This window comes from Oncorhynchus kisutch, linkage group LG16 (assembly GCF_002021735.2).
Source record: "Oncorhynchus kisutch isolate 150728-3 linkage group LG16, Okis_V2, whole genome shotgun sequence".
Taxonomy (NCBI): domain Eukaryota; kingdom Metazoa; phylum Chordata; class Actinopteri; order Salmoniformes; family Salmonidae; genus Oncorhynchus; species Oncorhynchus kisutch.
In genome coordinates this window covers 12,182,134-12,202,962 of record NC_034189.2, presented here as the reverse complement: position 1 = coordinate 12,202,962, position 20,829 = coordinate 12,182,134, and the positions used below count along the sequence as shown (strand labels likewise).

The following is a 20,829-nucleotide window of genomic DNA, read 5'->3' as shown; positions in this document are numbered from 1 at the left end:
AGAGAGAGAGAAGAGAGAGAGAGAGAGAGAGAGAGAGAGAGAGAGAGATAAATAGAGACAGAGAGAGAGAGGAGAGACAGAGTTAGAGAGACAGAGAGAGAGAGACAGAGAGAGACAGAGAGAGAGAGAGACAGAGAGAGAGAGGAGAGAGAGAGAGAGAGAGAGAGAGAGAGAGAGAGAGAGAGAGAGAGACAGAGAGGAGAGCAGAGAGGAGAGAGAGAGACAGAGAGAGAGACAGAGAGAGAGAGAGACAGAGAGAGAGACAGAGAGAAGAGACAGAGAAGGAGAGAGACAGAGAGAGAGAGACAGAGAGAAAGACAGAGAGAGACAGAGAGAGACACAGAGAGAGAGAGAGATAGAGAATAAATAAATAAACCCTTAATAGGACCTTTGTAGATGCATCACAAGTCATTAATAAGACAATGTCATGCTAAAGAGGACCAAAAGGGATATGTCTGGCAAATCTCATTTGAGAAAATTATATTTCTATGACATTCTGAGCAGTACTGAGATTCTTGTTTCACTTAAACTCCCTCTAAGTCACTTTCTGCAGTGCTTTCTCTTTTTCACCTTCTGTCGTGTAGCCCTTTCCCTCCTCAACCTCTCCGCTCCTCTCCTCCTTTCTCACGGCCTTCTGTCGTGTAGGCCTCACCCTCCTCATCCTCGGCTGTGTGAAGAGGGTCTTTGCCAACAGCTGTCTCAGACATTGCTCCAGTCCTTCCTCTTGTGTGTTCTGAGATTAACCTGATGTTCTGTTTTTAGACTGGAGTATATTGTACCCATCTATCAAACTAATCATTTAGTTTAAAAACAAACATGAATATACAATGTTGCTATGTTTTTAGATTGAAGAACACCACATCATTCAGATGTGAATCATAACTTCTACTCAAATACCTGTTTTGCTTAGGGTCCCATTGATATCAATGCATGACTTAGGGAAACACTGAACGTTAGGATTCACCCCTTAGGATAAGTAAATAGGGGGAGGGAAGGGTCCCAATGCATGATTTATGTACATATCATAGTCTGATTCAGCCCATGGGCATCTCATGAGTTTGAAGGGACTGTGTGTGTGGAGACGGTGTGTGTGGACACTTATCTCCTAAGCCTTGTGTTATCTGCAGTAGAAAGGAGCGAGACAAACGGCTAGGAGAGAGGAGAGGAGGAGAGCGAGAGAAAGAAGATAAGAATATTCCCATGAGAATATAGCCCTTTGAATTTAATTGAAAGAGATGTACACAGCCATAATATGGCCACAAGAGACAGCTCTATTTTGATTTATTTAACTAGGCAAGTCAGTTAAGAATCAATTCTTATTTACAATGATGGCCTAGGAACACACACACTGACTTGTTCAGGGGCAGAACAACATATGTTTACCTTCACAGCTTGGAGATTCAATCTAGCAACCTTTCGGTTAGTGGCCCAACGCTCTAACCACTAGGCTACCTGCCACCCCGGGAGTCCTTTGGAACATTTGTGAGTGTAATGTTAACTGTTCATTTTTTATTGTTTATTTCACTTCTGTTCATTATCTATCTAACTTGCTTCGGCAATATAAACATATGTTTCCCATGCCAATGAAACCCTTTGAATTGAACATGAATTGAGAGAGAGAGAGAGAGAGAGAGAGAGAGAGAGAGAGAGAGTCCCTACATGCTTCACCACCTCTGCTATCACCTCTGCTATCTCTGACCATTTAGGTTAATTACAGATCAGCTGATCTCCACTGAAGGAGATGTTAGGTTGTATCACCACCCAATCTACCCTCGTCAATGTCTGACCTCACAACAGTAACACTAGACCAAACTAAGACTATGACTCAATTGACAATAAAGGCATGTAAGGGAGGGACCTTCCTAATAATCAATCAATCATTCACTAACTACAATAATAAACATATTAGGGACCGTTTCAATTCCTAATCAGTCTCTATTGAATTGAGAGTCAAAAGCTGACCATATATCCATAAACACTGACTCATTTCATTACAGTGAAGCCACAAGAGAATGAGAGAATGACCAAGCGCACCTGGAAAAGCCCAAAGACAGAAAGAAAAACATGACTCTTTCAGCTGCTTGTAGTGTCTCTCACACACACACACACACACACACACACACACACACACACACACACACACACACACACACACACACACACACACACACACACACGCACATGCACACACACACACACACACACACACACACACACACATGCACACACACACACACACACACACACACACATGCACACACACATGCACACACACACACACACACATGCACACACACACACACATGCACACACACACACACACACACACACACATGCACACATGCACACACACACATGCACACACACACACATGCACACACACACACACACACACACACACACACACACACACACACACACATGCACACACACACACACACATGCACACACACACACACATGCACACACACACACACACACACACACACACACACACACATGCACACACAGCCAATGACTAGTGAAGATGGCACCGGAGGGGATGGCTGCTGTCGTTACTGGCTCTTAACCAACCGTGCTATTTTGTTTGTTTTTTCACTTTTTTTGTAACTTATTTTGTACATAATATTGATGCTGCCGTCTATTATGACCGAAAAGAGCTTCTGGACATGAGAACAGCGATTACTCACCTCGAATCGGATGAAGAATCTTTCTTTAATGAGTCAGATGGGAAGGATGTACTCCAAACACGCGTACAGGCCCTCCTCCCCGTCATTCGCTGGAGAAAGAAACTGAGATTTTGCAGAAAGAGATCGGGGTGCCTTGTGAGGATCAGACGGCGAGATGCTAATCTGCCTTTGTCATTTGCCATCCGTACTGTTAGCTAACGTTCAATTGCTGGAAAATAAATGGGACGAACTGAAAGCACGTAAATCCTACCAACGGGACATAAAAAAATGTAATATCTTATGTTTCACCGAGTCGTGGCTGAAAGGTGACATTAAGAACATACAGCTGGCGGGTTATACAGTCTATCGGTAGGACAGAACAGCAGCCTCTGGTAAGACACGGGGTGGAGGTCTATGCATATTTCTAAACAGCAGCTGGTGCACGATATCTAAGGAAGTCTCAAGGTTTTGATCGCCTGAGGTAGAGTATCTCATGATAAGCTGTAGACCACACTATCTAGTTTTCATCTGTATTTTTCGTAGCTGTCTACATACCACCACAGACCGATGATGGCACTAAAACCGCACTCAATGAGCTATATTCTTCCATAAGCAAACAGGAAAACACTCATCCAAATGTGGCGCTGATCCTGGTGGCCGGGGACTTTAATGCAGGGAATCTTAAATCAGTTTTACCTAATTTCTATCAGCATGTTAAATGTGCAACCAGAGGGGAAAGAAACTCTAGATCACCTTTACGCCACACACAGAGACGGTTACAAAGCTCTCCCTCGCCCTCCATTTGGCAAATCTGACCATAATTATATCCTGATTCCTGTTTACATGCAAAAATTAAAGGAGGAAGCACCAGTAACTTGGTCTATAAAAAAAAGTGGTCAGATGTAGCAGATGCTAAACTACAGGACTGTTTTGCTGTCACAGACTGGAATATGTTCCGAGATTCTTCCGATGGCATTGAAGAGTACACCACATCAGTCACTGGCTTCATCAATAAGTGCATTGATGACGACGTCCCCACAGTGACTGCACGTACAAACCCCAACCAGAAGCCATGGATTATAGGCAACATTCACACTGAGCTAAAGATTAGAGCTTCCGATATCGAGGAGCGAGACTCTAACCTGGAAGCTTATAAGAAATCCCGCTATGACCTCTGACAAACCATCAAACAGGCAAACCGTCAATACAGGAATAAGATCAAATCGTACTACACCGGCTCTGACGCAAGCAGGATGTGGCAGAGCTTGCAAAGGGATGCACAGCCGAGAGCTGCCCAGTGACACGAGCCTACTAGACAAGCTAAATAACTTCTATGCTCGCTTCAGGCAAGTAACACTAAAACATGCATGAGAGCACCAGCTGTTCCAGAAGACTCTGTGATCACGCTTTCCGCAGCCGATGTGAGTAAGACCTTTAAACAGGTCAACATTCACAAGGCCGCAGAGACAGACAGATTTCCAGGAAGTGTACTCCAAGCATGCACTGACTACCTGCCAAGTGTCTTCACTGACATTTTCACCCTCTCCCTGTCAGGGTCTGTAATACCAACATGTTTCAAGCAGAACACCATAGTCTCTGTGCCCAAGAAAACTCAGGTAAGCTGCCTAAATGATTACCGACCCACAGCACTCACGTCTGTAGCCATGAAATGCTTTGAAATTTTTTTTTTATTTTTTTTTATTTCACCTTTATTTAACCAGGTAGGCTAGTTGAGAACAAGTTCTCATTTGCAACTGCGACCTGGCCAAGATAAAGCATAGCAGTGTGAGCATACAACAAAGAGTTACACATGGAGTAAACAATTAACAAGTCAATAACACAGTAGAAAACGAAGGGGGGGTCTATATACAATGTGTGCAAAAGGCATGAGGAGGTAGGCAAATAATTACAATTTTGCAGATTAACACTGGAGTGATAAAAGATCAGATGGTCATGTACAGGTAGAGATATTGGTGTGCAGAAGAGCAGAAAAGTAAATAAATAAAAACAGTACGGGGATGAGGTAGGTGAAAAGGGTGGGCTATTTACCAATAGACTATGTACAGCTGCAGCGATCGGTTAGCTGCTCAGATAGCTGATGTTTGAAGTTGGTGAGGGAGATGAAAGTCTCCAACTTCAGCGATTTTTGCAATTCGTTCCAGTCACAGGCAGCAGAGTACTGGAACGAAAGGCGGCCAAATGAGGTGTTGGCTTTAGGGATGATCAGTGAGATACACCTGCTGGAGCGCGTGCTACGGATGGGTGTTGCCATCGTGACCAGTGAGCTGAGATAAGGCGGAGCTTTACCTAGCATAGACTTGTAGATGACCTGGAGCCAGTGGGTCTGGCGACGAATATGTAGCGAGGGCCAGCCGACTAGAGCATACAAGTCGCAGTGGTGGGTAGTATAAGGTGCTTTAGTGACAAGACGGATGGCACTGTGATAGACTGCATCCAGTTTGCTGAGTAGAGTGTTGGAAGCCATTTTGTAGATGACATCGCCGAAGTCGAGGATCGGTAGGATAGTCAGTTTTACTAGGGTAAGCTTGGCGGCTTGAGTGAAGGAGGCTTTGTTGCGGAATAGAAAGCCGACTCTTGATTTGATTTTCGATTGGAGATGTTTGATATGAGTCTGGAAGGAGAGTTTGCAGTCTAGCCAGACACCTAGGTACTTATAGACGTCCACATATTCTAGGTCGGAACCATCCAGGGTGGTGATGCTAGTCGGGCATGCAGGTGCAGGCAGCGACCGGTTGAAAAGCATGCATTTGGTTTTACTAGCGTTTAAGAGCAGTTGGAGGCCACGGAAGGAGTGTTGTATGGCATTGAAGCTTGTTTGGAGGTTAGATAGCACAGTGTCCAAAGACGGGCCGAAAGTATATAGAATGGTGTCGTCTGCGTAGAGGTGGATCAGGGAATCGCCCGCAGCAAGAGCAACATCATTGATATACACAGAGAAAAGAGTCGGCCCGAGAATTGAACCCTGTGGCACCCCCATAGAGACTGCCAGAGGACCGGACAGCATGCCCTCCGATTTGACACACTGAACTCTGTCTGCAAAGTAATTGGTGAACCAGGCAAGGCAGTCATCCGAAAAACCGAGGCTACTGAGTCTGCCGATAAGAATATGGTGATTGACAGAGTCGAAAGCCTTGGCGAGGTCGATGAAGACGGCTGCACAGTACTGTCTTTTATCGATGGCGGTTATGATGTCGTTTAGTACCTTGAGTGTGGCTGAGGTGCACCCATGACCGGCTCGGAAACCAGATTGCACAGCGGAGAAGGTACGGTGGGATTCGAGATGGTCAGTGACCTGTTTGTTGACTTGGCTTTCGAAGACCTTAGATAGGCAGGGCAGGATGGATATAGGTCTGTAACAGTTTGGGTCCAGGGTGTCTCCCCCTTTGAAGAGGGGGATGACTGCGGCAGCTTTCCAATCCTTGGGGATCTCAGACGAGATGAAAGAGAGGTTGAACAGGCTGGTAATAGGGGTTGCGACAATGGTGGCAGATAGTTTCAGAAATAGAGGGTCCAGATTGTCAAGCCCAGCTGATTTGTACGGGTCCAGGTTTTGCAGCTCTTTCAGAACATCTGCTATCTGGATTTGGGTAAAGGAGAACCTGGAGAGGCTTGGGCGAGGAGCTGCGGGGGGGGCGGAGCTGTTGGCCGAGGTTGAAGTAGCCAGGCGGAAGGCATGGCCAGCCGTTGAGAAATGCTTATTGAAGTTTTCGATAATCATGGATTTATCAGTGGTGACCGTGTTACCTAGCCTCAGTGCAGTGGGCAGCTGGGAGGAGGTGCTCTTGTTCTCCATGGACTTCACAGTGTCCCAGAACTTTTTGGAGTTGGAGCTACAGGATGCAAACTTCTGCCTGAAGAAGCTGGCCTTAGCTTTCCTGACTGACTGCGTGTATTGGTTCCGGACTTCCCTGAACAGTTGCATATCACGGGGACTATTCGATGCTATTGCAGTCCGCCACAGGATGTTTTTGTGCTGGTCGAGGGCAGTCAGGTCTGGGGTGAACCAAGGGCTGTATCTGTTCTTAGTTCTGCATTTTTTGAACGGAGCATGCTTATCTAAAATGGTGAGGAAGTTACTTTTAAAGAATGACCAGGCATCCTCAACTGACGGGATGAGGTCAATGTCCTTCCAGGATACCCGGGCCAGGTCGATTAGAAAGGCCTGCTCACAGAAGTGTTTTAGGGAGCGTTTGACAGTGATGAGGGGTGGTCGTATGACTGCGGCTCCGTAGCGGATACAGGCAATGAGGCAGTGATCGCTGAGATCCTGGTTGAAGACAGCGGAGGTGTATTTGGAGGGCCAGTTGGTCAGGATGACGTCTATGAGGGTGCCCTTGTTTACAGAGTTAGGGTTGTACCTGGTGGGTTCCTTGATGATTTGTGTGAGATTGAGGGCATCTAGCTTAGATTGTAGGACTGGCGGGGTGTTAAGCATATCCCAGTTTAGGTCACCTAACAGAACAAACTCTGAAGCTAGATGGGGGGCGATCAATTCACAAATGGTGTCCAGGGCACAGCTGGGAGCTGAGGGGGGTCGGTAGCAGGCGGCAACCGTGAGAGACTTATTTCTGGAGAGAGTAATTTTCAAAATTAGTAGTTCGAACTGTTTGGGTATGGACCTGGAAAGTATGACATTACTTTGCAGGCCATCTCTGCAGTAAACTGCAACTCCTCCCCCTTTGGCAGTTCTATCTTGACGGAAGATGTTATAGTTGGGTATGGAAATCTCTGAATTTTTGGTGGCCTTCCTGAGCCAGGATTCAGACACAGCAAGGACATCAGGGTTAGCAGAGTGTGCTAAAGCAGTGAGTAAGACAAACTTAGGGAGGAGGCTTCTGATGTTGACATGCATGAAACCAAGGCTTTTTCGAACACAGAAGTCAACAAATGAGGGTGCCTGGGGACATGCAGGGCCTGGGTTTACCTCCACATCACCCGCGGAACAGAGAAGGAGTAGTATGAGGGTGCGGCTAAAGGCTATCAAAACTGGTCGCCTAGAGCGTTGGGGACAGAGAATAAGAGGAGCAGGTTTCTGGGCATGGTAGAATATATTCAGGGCATAATGCGCAGACAGGGGTATGGTGGGGTGCGGGTACAGCGGAGGTAAGCCCAGGCACTGGGTGATGATGAGAGAGGTTGTATCTCTGGACATGCTGGTAGTAATGGGTGAGGTCACCGCATGTGTGGGAGGTGGGACAAAGGAGTTATCAGGGGTATGAAGAGTGGAACTAGGGGCTCCATTGTGAACTAAAACAATGATAACTAACCTGAACAACAGTATACAAGGCATATTGACATTTGAGAGAGACATACAGCGAGGCATACAGTAATCACAGGTGTTGAATTGGGAAAGCTAGCTAAAACAGTAGGTGAGACAACAGCTAATCAGCTAGCACAACAACAGCAGGTAAAATGGCGTAGACTAGGCAACGGGGCCAACAGATAAAACAAACAAGCAGAATGGAGTACCGTGATTTATGGACAGTCCAGCGTGCATCAGCTATGTAGCCAAGAGATCAGTGTCCAGGGGGCAGCGGTGGATGGGGAAGGGAAGCTGGACTGGCGAGTGTTATCCAGGTTAAAAAAACGAACAATGACTAAATAGCTTGTAGCTAGTTAGCTGGTTAGCTTCTGGAGGTTCTTGATCAACACCATTATCCCAGAAACCCTAGACCCACTCCAATTTGCATACCGCCACAACAGATCCACAGATGATGCAATCTCTATTGCACTCCACACTGCTCTTTCACACCTGGACAAAAGGAACACCTATGTGAGAATGCTGTTCATTGACTACAGCTCAGCGTTCAACACCATAGTGTCCTCAAAGCTCATCACTAAGCTAAGGATCCTGGGACTAAACACCTCCCTCTGCAACTGGAACCTGGACTTCCTGACAGAACGCCCCCAGGTGGTAAGGGTAGGTAACAACACATGCGCCAAGCTGATACTCAACACGGGGGCCCCTCAGTCCCCTTCTGTACTCTCTGTTCCCTCATGACTACACGGCCATGCATGACTCCAACACCATCATTAAGTTTGCAGATGACACAACAGTGGTAGGCCTGATGACCGACAATGATGAGACAGCCGATAGGGAGTTCAGAGACCTGACCATGTTGTGGAAGGACAACAACCTCACCCTGTGGACTACAGGTAAAGGAGCACCGAGCACGCCCCCATTCTCATCGACGGGGCAGTAGTGGAGCAGGTTGAGAGCTTCAAGTTCCTTGGTGTCCACATCACCAACAAACTAACATGGTCCAAGCACACCAAGACAGTCGTGAAGAGGGCACGACAAAACCTATTCTCCCCCAGGGGACTGAAAAGATTTGGCATGGGTCCTCAAATCCTCAAAAGGTTTTACAGCTGCACCTGACGGGTTGCATCACTGCCTGGTATGGCAACTGCTCGGCATCCGACTGCAAGGCACTACAGAGGGTAGTGCGTACGGCCCATTACATCACCGGAGCCAAGCTTCCTGCCATCCAGGAACTCTGTACCAGGCAAGGTCAGAGGAAGGACCTAAAAATTGTCAAAGACTCCAGCCACCCTAGTCATAGACTGTTCTGTCTGCTACCGCACGGCAAGTGGTACCGGAGCACCAAATCTAGGTCCAAGAGGCTTCTAAACATCTTCTACCCCCAAACCATAAGACTCCTGAACATCTAATCATATGGCTACCCAGACTATTTGTCTTGCCCCCCCCCTCCCCTTCTACGCTGCTGCTACTCTGTTATTATCTATGTATAGTCACTTTAATAACTCTACCTACATGTGCATATTACCTCAATTACCTCGACACCAGTGCCCCCCGCACATTGACTCTGTACCGGTGCCCCCTGTATATAGCCCCGCTATTGTTATTTACTGCTGCTCTTTAATGATTTGTTATTGTTATCTAGGAATTTTTTTGGTATTTGCTTAAAACTGCATTGTTGGTATGTAAGTAAGCATTTCACTGATGTATTCGGCGCATGTGACAAATACAATTTGATTTGATTTGATTTTGTATTAAAGCAATGAAAACAATCAAGCATCCCAGAAAAGTGCTAAATACAGCCCACATATGTAGCCTAAGAAACAAGTTTCATGAAGTCAATAACTTGCTAGTAACAGATTTATATTCTGACTATCTCTGAAACTCACTTATATAATACCTTTGATGATACAGTGGTAGCAATACATGATTATAACATCTACAGAAAATACAGAAATACCAAGGGAGGAGGTGTTGCAGTCTATATTTAGAACCACATTCCTGTAAAGCTTAGAGAGGATCTCATGGTAAATAATGCTAAAGTAATATGGTTACAGGTTCCTCTGCCTCACCTAAAGCCCATTATGGTGGGAAGCTTCTATAGACCACCAAGTGCTAACAGCCAGTATCTGGATGATATTTGTGAAATGCTTGACAATGTACTGTATGTGATATCAACAGAGAGGTATATTTTCTGGCAGATTTCAATATTGACTGGCTTTCATGAAGCTGCCCACTCAAGAAAAAGCTTCAAATTGTAACCAGTGTCGGCAACCTGGTTCAGATTATCAGTTAACCTAGAAGGGTAGTTACAAACAGCACAGGAATTAAATGATCTACAGTTGAAGTCGGAAGTTTACATACACCTTAGCGAACTACATTTAAACTCAGTTTTTCACAATTCCTGACATTTAATCCTAGTAAAAATTCCCTGTTTTAGGTCAGTTAGGATCACCACTTTATTTTAAGAATGTGAAATGTCAGAATAATAGTAGAGAGAATAATTTATTTCAGCTTTTATTTCTTTCATCACATTCCCAGTGGGTCAGAAGTTTACATATAATCAATTAGTATTGGGTAGCATTGCCTTTAAATTGATTAACTTAGGTCAAACATTTTGGGTAGCCTTCAACAAGCTTCCCACAATAAGTTGGGTGAATTTTGGCCCATTCTTCCTGACAGAGTTGGTGTAACTGAGTCAGGTTTGTAGGCCTCCATACTCACACACACTTCAGTTCTGCCCAGAAATTTTCTATAGGATTGAGGTCAGGGCTTTGTGATGGCCACTCCAATAATTTGACTTTGTTGTCCATAAGCCATTTTGCAAGAACTTTGGAAGTATGCTTCGGGTCATTGTCCATTTGAAAGACCCATTTGCGATCAAGCTTTAACTTCCTGTCTTGAGATGTTGCTTCAAAATATCTACATAATTTTGCTACCTCATGATGCCATCCATTTTGTGAAGTGCACCAGTCCCTCCTGCAGCAAAGCACCCCCACAACATGTTGTTGCCACCCCCGTGCTTCACGGTTGGGATGGTGTTCTTCGGCTTGCAAGCATCCCCCCTTTTTCATTCAAACATAACGATGTTCATTATGGCCAAATAGTTATATTTTTGTTTCATCAGACCAGAGGACATTTCTCCAAAAAGTACAATATTTGTACTTTTTGTGCAGTTGCAAACCGTAGTCTGGCTTTTTTTAATGGCAGTTTTGGAGCAGTGGCTTCTCCCTTGCTGAACGGCCTTTCAGGTTATTTCGATATATGGCTTGTTTTACTGTGGATATAGAAACTTTTGTACCTGTTTCCTCCAGCATCTTCACAAGGTCCAACACAAGGTCCTTTGCTGTTGTTCTGGTATTGATTTGCACTTTTTGCACCAAAGTACATTAATCTCTAGAAAATTCCTGAGGTCTTGGCTTATTTATTTTGATTTTCCCATGATGTCAAGCAAAGAGGCACTGAGTTTGAAGGTAGGCCTTGAAAAATATCCACAGATACACCAGTGATACAGTGAATGATAAATGAAATAATCTGTCTGTAAACAATTGTTGGGAAAATTACTTGTGTCATGCACAAAGTAGATGTCCTAACCGACTTGCCAAAACTATAGTTTGTTAACAAGAAATGTGTGGAGTGGTTGAAAAACTAGTTAATGACTCCAACCTATGTGTATGTAAACTAGTTTTAATGACTCCAACCTAAGTGTATGTAAACTAGTTTTAATGACTCCAACCTAAGTGTATGTAAACTAGTTTTAATGACTCCAACCTAAGTGTATGTAAACTAGTTTTAATGACTCCAACCTAAGTGTATGTAAACTAGTTTTAATGACTCCAACCTAAGTGTATGTAAACTAGTTTTAATGACTCCAACCTAAGTGTATGTAAACTAGTTTTAATGACTCCAACCTAAGTGTATGTAAACTAGTTTTAATGACTCCAACCTAAGTGTATGTAAACTAGTTTTAATGACTCCAACCTAAGTGTATGTAAACTAGTTTTAATGACTCCAACCTAAGTGTATGTAAACTAGTTTTAATGACTCCAACCTAAGTGTATGTAAACTAGTTTTAATGACTCCAACCTAAGTGTATGTAAACTAGTTTTAATGACTCCAACCTAAGTGTATGTAAACTAGTTTTAATGACTCCAACCTAAGTGTATGTAAACTAGTTTTAATGACTCTAAGTGTATGTAAACTAGTTTTAATGACTCTAAGTGTATGTAAACTAGTTTTAATGACTCTAAGTGTATGTAAACTAGTTTTAATGACTCTAAGTGTATGTAAACTAGTTTTAATGACTCTAAGTGTATGTAAACTAGTTTTAATGACTCTAAGTGTATGTAAACTAGTTTTAATGACTCTAAGTGTATGTAAACTAGTTTTAATGACTCTAAGTGTATGTAAACTAGTTTTAATGACTCTAAGTGTATGTAAACTAGTTTTAATGACTCTAAGTGTATGTAAACTAGTTTTAATGACTCTAAGTGTATGTAAACTAGTTTTAATGACTCTAAGTGTATGTAAACTAGTTTTAATGACTCTAAGTGTATGTAAACTAGTTTTAATGACTCTAAGTGTATGTAAACTAGTTTTAATGACTCTAAGTGTATGTAAACTAGTTTTAATGACTCTAAGTGTATGTAAACTAGTTTTAATGACTCTAAGTGTATGTAAACTAGTTTTAATGACTCTAAGTGTATGTAAACTAGTTTTAATGACTCTAAGTGTATGTAAACTAGTTTTAATGACTCTAAGTGTATGTAAACTAGTTTTAATGACTCTAAGTGTATGTAAACTAGTTTTAATGACTCTAAGTGTATGTAAACTAGTTTTAATGACTCTAAGTGTATGTAAACTTCAGACTTCAACTGTATATGTATTTATTTATTTATTTTATTTTTTATTTCACCTTTATTTAACCAGGGAGGCTAGTTGAGAACACCTTTATTTAACCAGGGAGGCTAGTTGAGAACACCTTTATTTAACCAGGTAGGCTAGTTGAGAACACCTTTATTTAACCAGGGAGGCTAGTTGAGAACACCTTTATTTAACCAGGTAGGCTAGTTGAGAACACCTTTATTTAACCAGGTAGGCTAGTTGAGAACACCTTTATTTAACCAGGGAGGCTAGTTGAGAACAAGTTCTCATTTGCAACTGCGACCTGGCCAAGATAAAGCAAAGCAGTGTGACACAAACAACAACACAGAGTTACACATGGAATAAACAAGCGTACAGTCAATAACACAATAGAAAAAAAAGAAAGTCTATATACAGTGTGTGCAAATGGCGTGAGGAGGTAGGGAATAAATAGGCCATAGTAGCGAAGTAGTTACAATTTAGCAAATTAACACTGGAGTGATAGATGAGCAGATGATGATGTGCAAGTAGAAATACTGGAGTGCAAAAGAGCAGAAAAGTAAATAAAAACAATATGGGGATGAGGAAGGTAGATTGGGTGGGCTATTTACAGATGGGCTATGTACAGCTGCAGTGATCGGTTAGCTGCTCTGATAGCTGATGTTTAAAGTTAGTGAGGGAAATATGTATTGTATTATGTATTGATCATTTACTAAAGCTGCAGAAACTTGCTTTAGAGCAGTATCCACATCCATCGGATGTAGTGATCCTAATATAATATCCATATCTAGGAAAAGTCATGTTGTGTATAAGGTCATTCAATTTTGTAGTGATTCTTATGTTGATGATGTAAATAATATTTGCTGGTCTGGGTAATTTTATTTAACTAGGCAAGCCAGTTATGAACAAATTCTTATTTTCAATGACGGCCTAGGAACAGTGTGTTAACGGCCTGTTCAGGGGCAGAACGACAGATTTGTACCTTGTCAGTTCGGGGGTTTGAACATGCAACCTTCCGGTTCCTAGTCCAACGCTCTAACCACTTGGCTACCCTGCCGCCCCGTAATGAGGAGCAACCAGATGCTGCACTTGACACATTTATGAAATTGTTAACTAATGAGCATGAAAATGACTGAAAAAATATGGTTACATCCCCTTGGATTGATGAGGAATTGAAAAATGGAGAAGGTTGAGGCAAGGAGTATGGCAAATAAGTCTGGGAGCACAACCGGTTGGCAAACGTACTGCAAAGTGAGAAATCATGTGACTAAACTGAATTAAAAAGAAACTGTACTATGAAAGAAAGATAAATGATATAAAGAACGACAGTAAACAGCTTAACTGAAATGCTTCGCAAAAAGGTCAACTCAGCTCCATCATTCATTGAATCAGATGGCTCATTCATCACAAAACCCACTGATATTGCCAACTACATTAAGGATTGTTCATTGGCAAGATTAGCGTATTTATGCACGACATGCCTGCAACAAATGCTGACACTGCACATTCAAGTATATCCGACACACAGCTCGGACACCCATGCATACAAGACATTCCACCAGAGGTCCCTTCACAGTCCCCCAGAACAGACTGTGGGAGGCACACAGTATTTCATAGAGACATGACTACACAGAACTCTATTCCACATCAAGTAACTCATGCAAGCAGTAGAATCAGACTTTCACTGCGGGGACTGTGGTGAGACAAACACAGGCACATGCGCACACACACAATAACATACGCACTATACACACACACACACACACACACAATAACATACGCACTATACACACACACACACACACACACACAATAACATACGCACTATACACACACACACACACAATAACATACGCACTATACACACACACACAATAACATACGCACTATACACACACACACACACACACACACACAATAACATACGCACTATACACACACACACACACACACACACACACAATAACATACACACTATACACACACACACACACACAATAACATACACACTATACACACACACACACACAATAACATACGCACTATACACACACACACACACACAATAACATACGCACTATACACACACATGTAGATGGATTTGTGTTGTAGATATGTGGTAGTGGAGTAGTGGCCTGAGGGCACACACTTAGTGTGTTGTAGATATGTGGTAGTAGAGTAGTGGCTTGAGGGCACACACTTAATGTGTTGTAGATATGTGGTAGTGGAGTAGTGGCTTGAGGACACACACTTAGTGTGTTGTAGATATGTGGTAGTAGAGTAGTGGCCTGAGGGCACACACTTAGTGTGTTGTAGATATGTGGTAGTAGAGTAGTGGCCTGAGGACACACACTTAGTGTGTTGTAGATATGTGGTAATAGAGTAGTGGCCTGAGGGCACACACTTAGTGTGTTGTAGATATGTGGTAGTGGAGTAGTGGCCTGAGGGCACACACTTAGTGTGTTGTAGATATGTGGCAGTAGAGTAGTGGCCTGAGGGCACACACTTAGTGTGTTGTAGATATGTGGTAGTAGAGTAGTGGCTTGAGGACACACACTTAGTGTGTTGTAGATATGTGGTAGTAGAGTAGTGGCTTGAGGACACACACTTAGTGTGTTGTAGATATGTGGTAGTAGAGTAGTGGCTTGAGGGCACACACTTAGTGTGTTGTAGATATGTGGTAGTAGAGTAGTGGCCTGAGGACACACACTTAGTGTGTTGTAGATATGTGGTAATAGAGTAGTGGCCTGAGGGCACACACTCAGTGTGTTGTAGATATGTGGTAGTAGAGTAGTGGCTTGAGGACACACACTTAGTGTGTTGTAGATATGTGGTAGTAGAGTAGTGGCTTGAGGACACACACTTAGTGTGTTGTAGATATGTGGTAGTAGAGTAGTGGCTTGAGGACACACACTTAGTGTGTTGTAGATATGTGGTAGTAGAGTAGTGGCCTGAGGACACACACTTAGTGTGTTGTAGATATGTGGCAGTAGAGTAGTGGCCTGAGGACACACACTTAGTGTGTTGTAGATATGTGGTAGTAGAGTAGTGGCTTGAGGACACACACTTAGTGTGTTGTAGATATGTGGCAGTAGAGTAGTGGCTTGAGGACACACACTTAGTGTGTTGTAGATATGTGGCAGTAGAGTAGTGGCCTGAGGGCACACACTTAGTGTGTTGTAGATATGTGGTAGTAGAGTAGTGGCCTGAGGGCACACACTTAGTGTGTTGTAGATATGTGGTAGTAGAGTAGTGGCTTGAGAACACACACTTAGTGTGTTGTAGATATGTGGTAGTAGAGTAGTGGCTTGAGGACACACACTTAGTGTGTTGTAGATATGTGGTAGTGGAGTAGTGGCTTGAGGACACACACTTAGTGTGTTGTAGATATGTGGTAGTGGAGTAGTGGCCTGAGGACACACACTTAGTGTGTTGTGAATGTATTGTAATGTTTTTCAAATTTCATAACTGCCTTAACTTTGCTGGACTCCAGGAAGAATAGCAGCCTTGGTCGCAGCTAATGGGGATCCATAATAAATACCAACACAAACCCATTTAGCCTCTCCAGATATGATCTGTACACAGTCTACAATGACCTTTTATGATGTCATCTTAAGGCGCAGGATATAAGGTTAACCCTATTCGCACACGACCTGACCTCTGTGAGTTGTAACATCCGCATAAGTCAATACTTGCTTCGTTTCTATAGTGATTGCATGATGACCCATAAATACGCAGAGACTACAAGCCAACTTGCAAGTGGATACAAGCGGCAATAACATGAGTACTGTGTTATATTAGGGCAGGTAATAGAATATAAAGAAAGTATCTCAAGGAAGATGTTTTTTCTTTAGAATAGACATGTTTCGGTCAGACTCTTGCATGATGAGTTAACTTGGGGCCAGTACACTTGGTTCCCAGAGCAACCATCACCTAGGCTTTAGCGCATGAGGTCAATTATATCTCCGCTACAATGGTTCCTTGGAATGCTCAGATATCTCATAGGTCCAGGCTAGGGCATCAAGACCTCATTTTGCAATCAACCCGTTCTTAGAAAATACTAGAAGTAAATGTGCGGATGTATGAACGGAAAATCAGATAGAAATTTATTTATTTAAAAGAAAGTGTAAACTATGACTATAATTGTGGCTATAACTGTGACTATAGTCTTTATATATTAGTCATCTTTAAATCCTCATAGCATTACTAGGCTATGCATGTATTAGAAATGTATGACAATTACACGTATGCAGGCCTATAAATGAGACCGTGAATACGGCGCTCTATATGTGGCTAAAGTTATTTGTTGAATTATTCAAAGCGGAGCGAGGTTTGACTCGCTCGCAAATCTCTGTGGGCCTACAGACAGTATTCAGTATTCTATCCTACAGACAGTATTCAATAAATACAAGTAAAACAAAACGAAATAAATGATAGTTGCAACTATGGGGATAAATCATGTGCGTTTTAACTTTCTAAATCATCATGAACATGTGAATTATAATAGTAAAATGGCCATCTGTCACTGACTGGATGATGTTGAAATAAAGAACATCTTCACATGCGTAAAACTCTAATTATGGATGAAAGGTCAGTAAGCAATTTGACTGGTGGGCTCTTGTAATCAGCGTCCAGAATCTAAAGACAGCGCTCGATAAACCCGAGACAAATATTTCAATTCCCCCAAAAGAGGAAGGGTGATTCTGCCTATAACACGCACGCTGTGCCCTGTCCTAGAGAAAACTGCAGTGAGCGTGAATATGTTGTCATGTTTCTTTTGAATTAGACACCAATAAGTGGCCCACTCAAACAACAGGCTTACAATATCTAAATATCTATAATACATCTGTACAAGATGCAATTGCATCATATAAGCATTTGGAATATACATAGCCGAGGGATAATAATTGTTGTAGAACACACCAGCGAGCTCCGCTCTGCGCAAGAGAGCGGAGCACCTCTGGTAACCTACACTGACACAGCACTGGTCATGCACGATATTGTTTGAAACAATGTTGCCCTAAATTATAAATCCGAGGCTCGCAATACAGCGATAGAAAAAATAACACAACTTCAAGGCTGTAGCCTCATCAGTTGATTGAAGGTTACATGCGCCCACTCGAGTCGAGAGCCCTTAACTATGAGTAAGGTAGCACTTACCCCGTGTGCCGCTTCAACTGCCCAGCTGACAGCAAGTACACAAATCCTAAAAAAAGAAATAAACAATTATATATCAGACTGGCTTTAAAAATAAACAAAAGTTATACTAACTTTATAATGAAGTATTCGCGGGATAACATATTTGGCTACAGAACAGTTGTAAACTGACAAGCAACGTCAAACTATACCGCTACGACAACAGATAACTTTGAGCTCAAATAAACGCACCAGAATTTCATGTTGAATCCCGACTGGAAGAAAAAACGGGTCGTTTTCCTGGTAGCGGTCTCCCAGTCCGGTCTTCACTCCAAGCAGCTACAAGTGCCTGGACGAGCTCATTGATGAATCCAAAAAGCGTCTGTGCCACCGAAAGACGAGAAGAAAGACCAAAGAGAGAGGGAGAGAGATTTCAAATGAGGGAGAATCATGGACCAAAAGGCTATTTTCGTTAGGACTAGTTGAAATCGTTAGGTTATTTCGTCGTTTTACGCTATAAAGAATAGGGAAAGTTAAAACTCACCAAGTTCACTTGTGAAAACGTTCGTCCCTGACGGAGTTGTTTCACGCACGGCAACTACTTCGCAGTGCATGAAAGCAGAGGGGCGGGCCTTTAGCATTGTCACGCATAGCCTACCCTTACACACTTGTTACCCACTTTAGTTAGAAACCCCTATGGTACTATCACTACTCGAATAAATGATAAAAAGTCAACAAGATAGCACTTTTATGTTTCATTCCTATTTAATGGGAGATTAAATACGCATGTCTTGTGACAGACTATGCAATTAAGACAGCGAACGATGAAAACATTGATACCTTGACGAGGTTGCTTTTATAAAGATGTTAAAGCTACATTACTGAACTGTAAAAGAGAAGAAAGTATTAATTGATAACTGATCACTCTTATGAGAAGGGAGTGTGATCTTTGTGGAATGTTCTACTTTGCATAATGCCGCGTTCTACTGCTAGTCAGAATTAGGGGACTCTGGAATGTAGGACCTGCTAATTGGTTGAACCTCACGTGGACTAGAACCAGTTAGCAAGTTGTACAAGTCTGAGTTTCCTAGTTCAGACTAACATATGAATGCGGCATAAACCGCTAAATTCCATTACTTTTCCAAAAAAGCACAAAATTTTTCCCCTAAATCAATATCGTAGGCATAATGGAATGCAACATGTTGGGACGATATTTGTCAAACAAATGTATTATGTCAACACTTTAGGCTTTTTGTAACCTGAGGCAACGAACAAAATTGCCCTACACAAGTGTGTCCCATCTGCCTCAGAAAATTGCACCAGTTTGTGTCTTCAAAACCACATTTGCCACTGAAAAAAAGAAGAACTAAACCAAATTATAACAACTTATTAGCTATATATCTTAGCATAGGCCTACACGCAAATATTTATTGGGATTTTATTTGTTTATAAATGCTGAGTTATTATGCACAAGACCTGTTGAAGCAAGTGTCAACAGCTGCGCATTGATCCGAAGTAGATCCGGCTGTACACGTTCACAAGCCTACAGAGGAGAAGTGATTCAGTGGTCGCAGCGAAGGGAACAGTCCCAGTACACTACGGCTTGGAGTTGACACAACAATCTACTGACTTCTAAAAACGATTGTGTTCTAATAAAAAAAAAGTTAGCAAAAGAATATGACAATTATCTGACGTGCTATTTAGTAGAACTTGTCAATGTTTAGTTGAGGCAGATTATTTTCTAAAAATGAAAAAAAAACGTAAAGAGTCTGCGAAATCTCGCCATGGGGTTGATGGTTGTTACCCTGTGTATCACGGTCCAGGAGTCGGAATCAGCGGTGAGTAACCAGCCTACAATTACTTTATACACTTGTCGATGTAGCCTATTTGTAAAGAAATATAAGCCGATTAACACAGTTCAAACCGCGACTGGCTCCTTAACTCACGTCTTGTTGGCGAAAGTTTCTAAATTGAGTGGATACTTTATAGCAAGTCTCACTTTTCTACCCCTGGTCTAATAATATTACGTCTCATCTTCTCGCCTTCTGTTTTCAAAATATGTTTTAAAGTGTTATTGCATATAATAATAATAATTATATATTCCTGTGAGTTATTGTCGCGCTATTGCACAGTTACGAACAAGCTCCATTATAGGGAGCATTTATCCGCGTCACCGTTCAGAGATAAGAGCGCGGGCCGGGGCACCGAAGCCCAGCTCCAGCTCGCGCCTATCACAATTTTTTTTCTAGGTCTGTTCTGCACCGGACGACTTGTAAAAACACCCTGCACCCTTTTCCTACTTTTTGTCTATTATGGAAGGTGAAAATGTGTTATTGCAAACAATTTGTACTTTACCCTCCTTGTAGAATGGTTAAAGTTACAATGCCCGCAATATGTACCGTGTGTCTTTTCTAACTTATTTGTGGCATTTAAATGAAACTTTGGCCAGCACATAGGCTACATGGAATGGGCGTGTTGCATTGCCTGTTAAAAAGTGAGAGTGGAAATAAGCGCTGTCACTGCATATTGGGGCGCTCTGAGCTTTGTTTATTTTTCTGCTAAAAAGAAAACACACACACATATATATATATATATTGTTCCAGAGGGGAGAAGTATATATATCTCAGATTCAATCAACAATTTAATCAACTACAGGTTCTTGGTAAGATGCCTTAATGCATTTGAATGAGACAGGATACCCAGGAAGTGAAAATCAACATCTGGGCATAACCGTCCCCTGTTCTCCCACACTGAATCCAAGAGGAGATGCTGGACAAGTTGACATTTTTACTTGCATACATCTCTCTCTCCTCTCTTCTCCCCCCCCCCCCCCCCCCCCCCTCTCTCTCTCTCTCTCCTCTCTCTCTCTCTCTCTCTCTC

The 20,829-nt window shown here is 42.5% G+C and overlaps 2 protein-coding genes across 2 annotated transcripts in view; one reads left to right on the top strand and one right to left on the bottom strand.

Annotated features, from left to right (window-relative positions):
• Positions 1-18,558, bottom strand: part of LOC109880159 (collagen alpha-6(IV) chain) — a 238,446-nt gene extending 219,888 nt beyond the window's left edge. The window contains 3 exon segments of the mRNA XM_031791790.1: positions 17,974-18,019; positions 18,202-18,331; positions 18,494-18,558. Coding sequence (XP_031647650.1) covers positions 17,974-18,019; positions 18,202-18,212 — 57 coding nt within the window. The 5' untranslated portion in view covers positions 18,213-18,331; positions 18,494-18,558.
• A 969-nt stretch (positions 18,559-19,527) lies between these two features.
• Positions 19,528-20,829, top strand: part of LOC109906186 (collagen alpha-5(IV) chain) — an 88,949-nt gene continuing 87,647 nt past the window's right edge. Inside the window, exon 1 of the mRNA XM_031791791.1 lies at positions 19,528-19,787. Coding sequence (XP_031647651.1) covers positions 19,734-19,787 — 54 coding nt within the window. The 5' untranslated portion in view covers positions 19,528-19,733. The remainder of the gene's footprint in view (positions 19,788-20,829) is intronic.